Raw genomic sequence first — 11,251 nt, 5'->3', positions numbered from 1 at the left:
CCGAGTGTGAGTCAGTAACAGCTGTTCACTGTGCTTTTCGTCAACAATACCCTGGTGTTGAACTTCCTACCTCTCAGAGCATTAGTATAAACAATTCCAAGACATGGGTTGTCTGTGTAAAGGGAAATCCCCTGGCTGTCCCCACATGTCAGACGGAAATGTGGAGCGCATCCGACAAAGTTTCGCATCTAGTCCACAGAAATCCACTCGCAAGTGGATGCAAACATGCTCACAAAAGTTTGGGAGACAAATTTGACTACCATGTGGACATATTGAGCACCTTTAATTTGGTTTGTAAAAAAACTTATCAGACAAACTTTATGATTAGCCATGTAATATAAAATTAATGTTAAGTGTCTATGTGTGTTCAATATTTTTCGTAATATACACATTTCAGTTCGGGTGATTCTTTTTGAAACACCCTTTACCATGCTTGGCTCCCAAGAAATCAGGCTGGTGCCTAAATATTTTTTGTGATTTGTCAAGCCTTTTACTGTAGTCTAATTTTAAACTGTTATCTCTTGATATAACAATTTATCTACAATGATATTTGAAGGGCTTGCAGCAGAAAAAGGAGGTATAGCTCATTTTGTCCACTTTCTTAGTAAAAAATATATATACAGTCAAACTTGGTTAATTCAAAATCACAAGGAAAAAGTTTGAATTATTCAAAATTATAATTATGCAATTAACCCATCCTGGATTTGTAAAATGACTACAAGTTGCAACTTAATCATTAACATTCACATAGGATAATAATTATCAATAAGCATTAACATTTTATCATCAGTGTTACAAAACTCCCAAATTTTAATAATTTATAATTATAATATACAGGGTGTCCCATCAAGACTGCCCAAACTCTGCACAGCCAGATTCCTTACTTGGAATACATAAAAAATTCCCAAAGAACTGTATCTATATGACCCATAGTTTTCGAGAAAAATATGATGTCGAATCCGCTGAAAGGAAAGAAAACCTTATTGGAAACATGAACATTGGTATTTGCGTTTGTTTACATAGGAAGATGTTCAAAATATCCACAACACATAGGCATGCATGCGTGCGCCGTGGAATAACGTGGAAATTTTTTTTTCTTGCACCGGATATGACATCAACTATGGGTTGTACAGGTTCTTTGTGCATTTTTTATGTATTCCAAGTGAGAAATCTGGCTATGTAGAGTTTGGGCGCTCTTGATAGGACACCCTGTATAATTGATAGCTGCTACATTATTCCACTGTTCTGGAATCGTGGCATCACTGCAGAATTTCTTGGCCATGTTCAGCCTTATTTTCGGAAACAGTTCATGATCATCCGTTACGTTACTGTTTCTCCAAATTTTGATCATCATTCTTATGCTATCAAGGAAATATACTTTAACGTATTACAATTTATACTTTTCGATATTTTTCATAATCTTGATGAAGATAAAAATATTCAGATTTTGAATGGTACGCCTTGATGCATAGGTTGAACGACATAATAGGTATTAAGTGAAATGCAGTCTCAATGCACTCCAGTTGAACAATGTTAAAGTGGGCATTAAACTATCAAATGAAAGACCATATTAATTGAATTGCCAAAAAATTTGAATTAATCAAGAAATTTTGGCATTAAATTAGATAGAAAACTTTAGGGATTTCGTGACAGTTCAAATCAACAATGTTTGAATTAACAGTCCTACTTTATTTCCTTTGTTTTGTACTAGACAAAGGTAACTCCAGCAGTTAGCTTCATCTATTGAGATGACATAGGAACTAACACCATTGTAGCATTCAGGCAAGAAAGGGTCTAAAAAAACAGGCAGGCTCCTTTTCAGTCAAGTGTAAGAAAAATGAAACTACCTCTCTTTTTGTAGCAAACCCTTCATTTTTTCATGGTCCACAGAGTATCGTTATATCGAGATTTCACTGTATCCTGAAATGCAATTGATAATTAACTTGAAAAATTACTGAAGGAGGTATATTTTTTTTCAAGCTTCAAAGCCAGACAACAGAAGTGTTTTAAAAAGATTCAGACAATTCAAGAAATACATTTCCGTAGCTGTTTATTTACAAATGAATGTCATAAAATACATTTACAGTCAATTTCAATCTCCGCAAAACAGAAGGGAAAAAGTTCATAAAACTCTAATAATGACGATCTCAACTCACATTTTCTCAAGACATTATCAATATTAATGTACATTCTCAAAAATAAAATAAAAATAGGAATACTGATTTTTTTTTTTATAATTCTGTTGTCATGGATACAAAAACGAGAAATCAATTTTTAAAAACCAGGTTTCCATGTAATCATCGACTTAGAAAAACGCTGAAAATATTTTTGATCATCGATTCAAATACATAAAATTTCTCTCGCATCGTATGTCATAAGTAAACTCCTTTATCGAACAACGTAAGAAATATTACACTTCTGCCCCCCACCCACATACATGATACATAATGTAAATGTCAACTACAAACATAAACAGTTGAATCTAAATAGCTAATTCAAAAATCATCTCGAAATAATCAGGTGGGTTTGAATAAGAATCGATAACACGGACGGTTATATAATTATGTATACACAGTATTTATTCAAGAAAAACAAATTTCTCATATCGAATAATATCGCTTCTCTTTCGAATTTCAACTAATATTTGATTACGGGGCTTTTCCTGATCTCAACATTGGCAGCACCTACAAAAAAAGTTAATAATCAATTGAAGGTAAGGTTACAAGAATCACCCAATTTTTAATAACAGTAAATGAAACTACTGTGAACCTTCCTAAAACAAAGGCTGATACGAAAACATGGACATGAGATTGATTGATGCTCGTGAAGTATTTTGGCATGTATTATTTTAAATTTATACAACGTTGTAATTCTTTTGCGCTCTGTTAGATATTTCAAAATATTATATCTCCTTACAAATTGAAAGAAACTCGCAAAACCTTTAGAAATCGCTGTGCTTTTGTTTTTAAGTCATGGCCGGAGTTTACTGAAAATTCAGAACATATCAACATAACTAAAGTTGACATTCATTCTTGCAAACTTGAACAATTCATTTGTAAAATAAAAAAGTTCATTAATGGGACCAGAGAACTATGTCAATTTGTAAATTGGGAGGTAGTAAAATCGAGGTGAGACTGTTCTTTTTTCTTCAACAGGAGTCAAAATGTTTTTCAAAACCTTATCCCATATCACTTTCTATTAGTTGTTCTTATTACCTTCTTATATGTTGTTCAGCTCAAATTCTTTTCAATACAAATTTATTCTAGGATTTCCGATACAGAATTTGGCAAAACTATAGTCATCATGATTAAAGTAGTTTTCTCTGAAGCCCCTACAAACTAGGAAATGCTTTGCCTATCAATTTACATGCCCACTCTTGAAAATTTTTTAACCATGTCACAATTCCATGAGGCTCTTGAACTGCACTCAGGTTGGCCTAGAATTGCACTAAGAATGACACTGGTATCTGATAAGAGGAATATGGGACATTATAAACTGTTTGTAATAGCAGGTTTTGGCTGTATCCAATGATTAATTTCAACGTATTCTAGTGGTGCTGTAACACACCCCAATCAAAAATAACCATCAAATTATTACATTCAACATATAATTTATATCTTGCGGCACTCCAAACTGAAATGGCACACTGTTCAGAAATCACTGACCCAACGAGTATAAACCGAAACAGTAACATTTAATTTGAATTGGACAAACTCAAGGCATAAAAAAATGATCAATTGGATTCATCATAAAGTATTTTCATTGTTATACTTTCGTCCTTTCATGGTTGGGACCCCTTTAAGATTAAAAAAAACATGTCAAATGGGTTCAAATTTACTCAACTGAACAAGAAATAAAATTTACTCAACTAACAAGTGCAATAAGGCATTTCAAAAATGTAAACAAAATGAAAGAAGGCACTTGATTGCCAGGATCTAGACAGAGATCAGATTCAGCCAATTAGATGCGTCAGTTTTGCTTATACAGTAGATGCAGCTTATTAGAATCACCAATAATGTTATCATTCAGGTATTGCTTCTTGCAGTTGTAATTACAGAACAGACCAATATCAGAACATGGGGAGGGGAAAAAACTGTTTATAGTTATCATGACTGGTTTATACAAGATTCATTGAAAGACTGGTTATTTGTGGAGATGAAGATTTACAAGGAAGAAAATTCATCCTATATACTATGCTCCAAGGTAATATTCTGATAAATTTTCTTCCTTGTGTAATCTTTATCTCCACAAATAATCAGTCTTTCAATGAATCTTGTATTAACAAGTGGAAAGGGCATTTCTATATGCACTTTGGTTTATGTTACCAATTTTTTTCCATCAAAAGTTTTTTCTTTTGTGTATTTTGAAGCTAAGATTGAACCAATCTAATTTTTTCCCTAAGTTACCATTATTAATCTGCAAGACTATGTAGGAAGTCAGAAAGCTCCCTTACTGACAAAAATTTCCACATGCTCAGGTTCACTCTGTCTTAATCAGGCCTTAATAGCCACTATGATCTATGTATGTGTAGCGCTTCTTTTGCAATTTCTTTCTCCATAGTGACTACACACGTAAGGTAAAAAAAAACCCTTTTCTTCAGTTTATGGTCAGTTTTCTCAACTGCCCACATTCAAAGTTCCTCGGATGGAAGACTTTCACAAGGGAATCTATGGAACGTACCATAAATTATAGAAAACATTACAATTATGCCAGGGGTTCCCAAACTGTGCGCCGCCAACCTTTGTCGGGGGCGCTGTGGAGTAGCGGCCCGACAAAAGGCGTTTTGAAGTGAAGAGATTATTTGTTGAACTGCACTGGGAAGCCGCAGATACACGTTGATTATGAGAACTTGTTATGAGTAAAAGAAGAACAGTTATTCTGTTTCCATACATCCCATTAGACCAAACAGGATATTATAGTCATCATAGTTAGAGCCAGGATTTTTTTATGGTATAGGTTTCTGATGACAATTAACGATTGATACTGAGTCCCAATGTGATCATGTTAAGCGCAGTGCATTGTATTTTGATAAATCTTACATTTTACCACTGATCACAGGAATTTTATATTACCCCAAGCCACTCTCAATTAGATATAGGTAGCTTACCATACTACCTGTGTGTTTTTTAAGACTTTTTTCTTTTTGTATTCATACTTATTATTTAAACAAAAAAAAAAATGTAATGTTCTACTTTAGGGATATCATCACAAAAATGTTGAATTTTTCAACCATATAACTTGGGTAACAAGAATATTTTCGATATGATTTCACAAATAACAGCCATCTAACAATAACTAAGCTTTTTTCTTTCGCAACTACGTTCTCAATGATAAACCAGACCTAAGCAATTTAGCTCCATATTGCATGCCGGATGGGAATATAGATAAAACATATCAATAGGAGGATGTCCACAAGCCTGCGTGATATTATATAAAAACGAAGAACCAATCCTCTCAAACTTAAGTATTCAACAATAGGCACAAATAAAGAAAAATAAATCAAATAATATCAACAAATATGTTAGCAGTATATATATATCATTTGCGTATGCTATCAATGGACGAATTGACAGTCTGCAATGCACAGCATACAGGACCAATTCTGTGCGACTTGTCTTCATTATTCTCCACATGAACAGGCCTCAATGAACTGCTGAGCATTTTGAGGGAAAAAAATTGCATTAAGGCTGAAAATGTGTTTTTAGAGCGAAATTTGTATGAATGAGCTCTATGGGGGGGGCCTAGGAAACATTATTTCCTTGTTCTCCCCACCGGAATAGAATAATCTTGAAAAGTTACAATGTTTCATATTCATTGTTATGAGTCACTGTATCACTTCCTAAGAACTCTTCTAATTTATCCATGTCGGACGAGCTATCTGGTTCACCGATTTTGTGCTTTTTCTTCTTTTTCGACGATCCCTTCTCTTTACTCTCTGTAATTTCTTTGTGCTTCTTATGCTTGTGGGATTTTCTGTGGCCTTTCTCTTCATCCTGCAATACAAGCATTAATAAAAATTATAGCGTAATCAGCTATTTTTATTTCAATAGTGACAACCCAAAGTCAGTAATTCATTCCAAGACATGACATAAGTCAAGGTAAACTTCTCCAATAGTGATGCCCCTCCTTCCTCAGAAAGGGTAGAGGGTGAAGTGGAGGTAAATTTACAATTTTTTCTCATTCTTTCTTTTCCATTCACATTTTTTTAATATGACTTGGAGAAACATATTTCTTGAACACACCATCAAAGGTCTTCAAGCTTTGCTCAAAATGTGTCAATTGAAAAAAATATATCTTCAAGATGAGATAAAGCAGGGCTCCCACTTAAAAAATCATAAAAAAAAAAGGAAACAGCAGGACTAAAAAGTAGGACGGCGGAGGGTACCCCCTTTAGATAATGTATATATAATCATAGCATAATAAAAAAATCCCTAAAAAATTTCTTTTGTGTTTAAACAGTTTTTTTAATTACATTTTTTTTTTCATAACACTATTTCAATGTCCTATAAGACTAACTCAAGCCAAAGCAAAATGACAGAAATGAGTTGGTTGCAAAAACAATTTTTGGCCAAAACAGTGTACTAGCAACCTATAAATCTTTTCTTTCCTGGCTCTCTCACAATATAAATTACATTCTTTTTTTGGAGTCTTAAGACATACATTTCTTTAAGAATGATGCTCCTTTGAGACCACTTTCAAAAGCATGTTGCAATATGTGTAAATTATAAGATCCGATGTAAATAAGTCAAGGTGAACCCTATGGTTTTATTGTGTTGTCCATCCTGTTTTTAAAAGGATTTGTTTACATTTTACTGTTCAATACCAGTGTAATTGTCTTTTACAAATGAAGCACTTTCATTTCTCACTCTTTGCTAAGCATTTTAAATATTATTTATGCCTCTTCTCTCATGCCTTAAAATACAGAATGCTATTAGGTAGCATCAGAATCACTAAACCTAGAATAGGCTTATGTATCCAACTGTTTTGTAATGCAAACTATTGTTTCACCTAGGCCTATACACAAAATGTGTATCATAATTTTGAATGATGAATGTTAATTACTGTCCAAGACCATGAAATAGTAAATACAAAATTATTTTTTACCATCCAGACAGAAGTTTTTAATGGCTACTCTACTTGTTGAATCCTCAAACTAAGCAAATGAAAAATTAATAAACCAAATGGACCACATATACCCCCCCCCCCACCAAATAACCTTAAAAACAATACAATTTTTGCTTTGGCAGAACCATTAATTGCAATCCACAACATTTGTAATGTTTGGCAATATGTCAATGATTCCCAGCTCAATTAAAATAATTACATGAATTTTGTTGATAGGATTTGGTAGAAAAGTAGGACAGGTGGGAGCCCTGGACAAGGTGATACTGGTTGATGGAAGTCTGGATATTACTACCTCGTCAGCAATAGCAGATGTCTTCAACCTTTGACACTGTGTATATATAGACTGCATTGGAAATTTCAATTAAGCCTCAGGATCTCTAAGAGCTATTAGTACCATATATACTTGTGTATAAGCAGTTTTTTTTTTTTTGTTAAAAAAAAGCTCCTATATTGTGGGGGACACTTTGGTCAGTTTTTGAACAGTAAAACCAATTTAGGACCCACCGAAATGATGGTCCTGATGTTGGGGGGGGGGGGGTTTGGCTACATGAGTATACACAGCAAAATCAGGGTAATCTAAGGAGGATGGGACCGAGGCCACCTGGAATTATCTAAAAATTTGAATTACCTGAAAAACAATGAAAAATGCTTTAAATGTTGGTTTTACTTTTAAAAAAAGACAAGTAGAAGCAGTACAGTAGAATACTCAACGTATTTTTAATTCCTGGATAAGATATAGATGCCATACAATGTGTTTAAAAAATGAAGAACATGAAAAAAGCGCAAAGATGAGAGACTTATTGAGAAGAGTTGGGTTTGATATTGATGGTGAACAATGCTGAGACACTGATAGCTTTCAACTGCCATTCCAATGATTTTATATTTTACATAAGCAATTAATTACAATAACCATTACAAAGAAACAGTCAAACTTGTTCCTCTTTCTCAGCAAACCCCCCCCCCCCCCAAAAAAAAGTTAAAATGGTCTATGTCCATTTAAGGAGTCTAATTTTAAAAACACCAATTATGCCCATTATAGGGCTGGGGGCTGCCCAGTCACTTTCAAACTGACATTTCTATACAATAGGTACATTCTATGTAGTATTCCTTGAAAAAGTAGAAAAGTTGGGTTTTTGGGAGGGAAAATACGGAAAGAGAGGGTCTCATAAGCTAATTCAAAATTTTCAGTTCCTCTGATTATCCAGAAACTCCAACTTTCGGGTGTTAAGATTGTTGAGAGTCTACTGTATATTAAACATTTCATTGAAGGGCCCATATGTTGAAGACCCCTGTGTAAATAGGGTGAAAAAAAAAAGATAGTTTTCTTCTCTCTTTTCTTTTATCGAAAAACTTGTTCAATGTGGGCTGTGAAGTGAGAATTCCTAAAACTATACCCCCCTCCCACCTGAGTATGAAATTCAACTTTTAAATATGAATGACACTCTTGCTCAGCCCTCTGCTGTAATGAACACCACCCTAAGTGTATTTATAAACACACAAGCATGACTTGTGTTTCAAGAGATCCATTTCGATTCAAAAAACATAAAAAAATCCCTTCCTTCTACCAGCCTATTCGTTCACACTTGTCAGGTAGAGTTCAGAATCTGATCCTAATTCAGAGAGACAGAATGGATCTCTCAAAATGGAGGTGGGCTATGACTGTTGCGTGTGAATAGACCTTAAAGCAGTAGTTCTCACCATGTGGTGTATACCCTTCAGGAGTACATGTAAAAATGATTAGCAATGATCATTTTTATCAGTAATTAAAGTGTTAAAAAGCCTCCTGTGAATTTCTAGGGTCACGTTAGCCTCCTTCCTATTTCCAAGAAAATATGTGAAGCATGAAAAATTATGAGCAACTGTCCTTAAGTATTAGGACACTGCTAACACATTAAGAGTCAGCGATAATTAATGACTTATGACACAACTAGGATCAGTTCATTAATCACACAGTCCATGATAGTTACAATGACCATTCGTTAGCATGACTTTTCCATTATAAGGACATGTACAATACATCCCAAATGTTTTCCTATTCATCACATTGTTTTTGCCAAGACCATCCAACATAACGTCAACTCTGCCTTGCCTCTTTTTTTTGTAAAGAAATAAACACAATACTACATCCTGGTGCTTGACATTCAAGAATTTGGCACATAACTGCGTGCATGAGAACTTCATTGTAATAATCTTATGATGAGATTACAATTACAATTCTATTATTTTCTAACCTGGTGCATTTTCACTGCAACTGCTTACAGGGAGGGAGGGTCTGCAGGACACACGAGTCTCACCAAGCTCTTTTGTAATATAGCTTAGTGGTCCATATAGGCCTCATTAAAATGTAGCCACCTTATGTTAACGGTTAAGGAGGACTCTGGATAACATCATACAGGGGTCAGCACGGATCATGGCCTCAAAATTAGTGAAAATAGTGACCAAAATGTTTGAAAAAGTGACCAAATAGTGACCAAAATATTTTTAGAGAGAGAGACCAAATGGACAATGAATTTTTATTACCAAATTGAATGAATTGAAATTGAATTTAGTTTTAACTTTGCATTTCAATAGAACTCATTGAAATTGCATTTTTTTTTTTTACATAATAGTGTGAAATAATTAAATCAAACTCAAACGCATTCTGCTAACCAGAAAAGTTTTGAATAACTTATCAAATTTATCAACAACTATGTGTGAGAGAATAACTACATTACATCCATTTTAAGTAACAGCAGCAATGCCTTCCCCCATGTTGCTTTCCACAACCCATCTTAAAATCAATTTAAGCAGGAAAAACTTCAAAGCGGGAAAAATTTTTCCCATTCAAAGAAGGGAAAAAAATGAAATAACACAAAATTTGATGAGAGAATTTGTCCCATCTACATTCCAGTGGATTTTTCATTCATGTTATGCTATGAATGACAGTATACAAAATGTACTCAAACGTTTTTTAACTAGTACAAATTTGATTTACATACCTAGGTTTGCATAATATGTTCCAACAAATTTTAAGAAATTTACTTAATGATTAAAAACCATAAAATTAAATTTTTAAAATTTAAAATTATTAAATTAAAAAAGTACTTAAATTACTGAATTATAAATTATTTAAATTATTAAATTGAATAAAATATTTAAATTATTAAATTCAATAAAATATTTAAATTATTAAATTCAATAAAGTATTCAAATTATTAAATTAACTAAATTATTTTAATTATATGTTGTGGGAGGGGCAATCCACCCTCCCCCCAGCGTCAATGGCAGAGCCTACTGATGTATACATATATATGATGTATATTAATTGTCATCGTGCCACACCCCTAAGACCTTAAAGTATCTCCACCTATGGCTGGACTGGGAAAAGTGGGCGAGTACTATTTTACAGGTGGGGGCACCAAAATAATACTGTCCTTGGGTGAGGGAAAAAATAAACCAGTTTTGAAATTTGTAAAAATATATATTTTCCCTTTTTTTACACACAACATACACCCCTGCAAAAAAAAACCACATTTACTCCTTTACCCAGAAACACAGGGGTGGGAAGTGACAAAGTCCATTTCGGAGCAGCTTTGAAGCAGCAAAATTCAGGATTCTGAGCAGTTTTTGAGCAGCAAATTCAGGATTTGGAACAGCAAAATATAGGATTCGGATCAGTTTTGGAGCAGCAAATTCAGGATTTGGAACAGCAAAATATAGGATTCGGATCAGTTTTGGAGCAGCAAATTCAGGATTTGGAACAGCAAAATATAGGATTCGGATCAGTTTTGGAGCAGCAAAATATAGGATTTGGAGCAGATACTTATTGGAGCAGGGAAATTAACAAGAATATTTTCGTTAACCCTCATCCCTTTTCAAAATAAAACTGCACTGTCTTTTGTTATCAAAAATCTTTTCACCAGCTTGTTTTTTGTTTTTGGTGTTTCAGGCTTTTGACACCTTGTTTGAAAGAGAGGCTGTCATAAAATTTTTCACACCAGTCTATTTAAGATGATTTTTGCTTACTGAGGGCACTATTTGCTGCCTTGAACAGCAGCACTTCAAATGAGCAAAAAATTTTCTATAAGTTTTTTATACTCGGAAAGAAATTGTTGCAAAATGGGGGAGAATTTCGGAAGAATCAACA

At 33.8% G+C, this 11,251-nt stretch overlaps 1 protein-coding gene across 1 annotated transcript in view; it reads right to left on the bottom strand.

Annotated features, from left to right (window-relative positions):
* Positions 1–4,338: 4,338 nt before the first annotated feature.
* LOC149087777 (rab-like protein 6) overlaps positions 4,339–11,251 on the bottom strand; it is a 37,238-nt gene continuing 30,325 nt past the window's right edge. Inside the window, exon 17 of the mRNA XM_089231703.1 lies at positions 4,339–5,993. Within this exon, the coding sequence (XP_089087829.1) occupies positions 5,796–5,993 (198 nt within the window). The 3' untranslated portion in view covers positions 4,339–5,795. The remainder of the gene's footprint in view (positions 5,994–11,251) is intronic.

This window comes from Pholcus phalangioides, unplaced genomic scaffold (assembly GCF_987345545.1).
Source record: "Pholcus phalangioides strain wild (caught in Gottingen) unplaced genomic scaffold, Ppha-v1.0 ptg000004l_1, whole genome shotgun sequence".
Classification (NCBI taxonomy): domain Eukaryota; kingdom Metazoa; phylum Arthropoda; class Arachnida; order Araneae; family Pholcidae; genus Pholcus; species Pholcus phalangioides.
The sequence above is the reverse complement of the archived record's forward strand: the minus strand, read 5'-3'. Positions and strand labels throughout refer to the sequence as shown.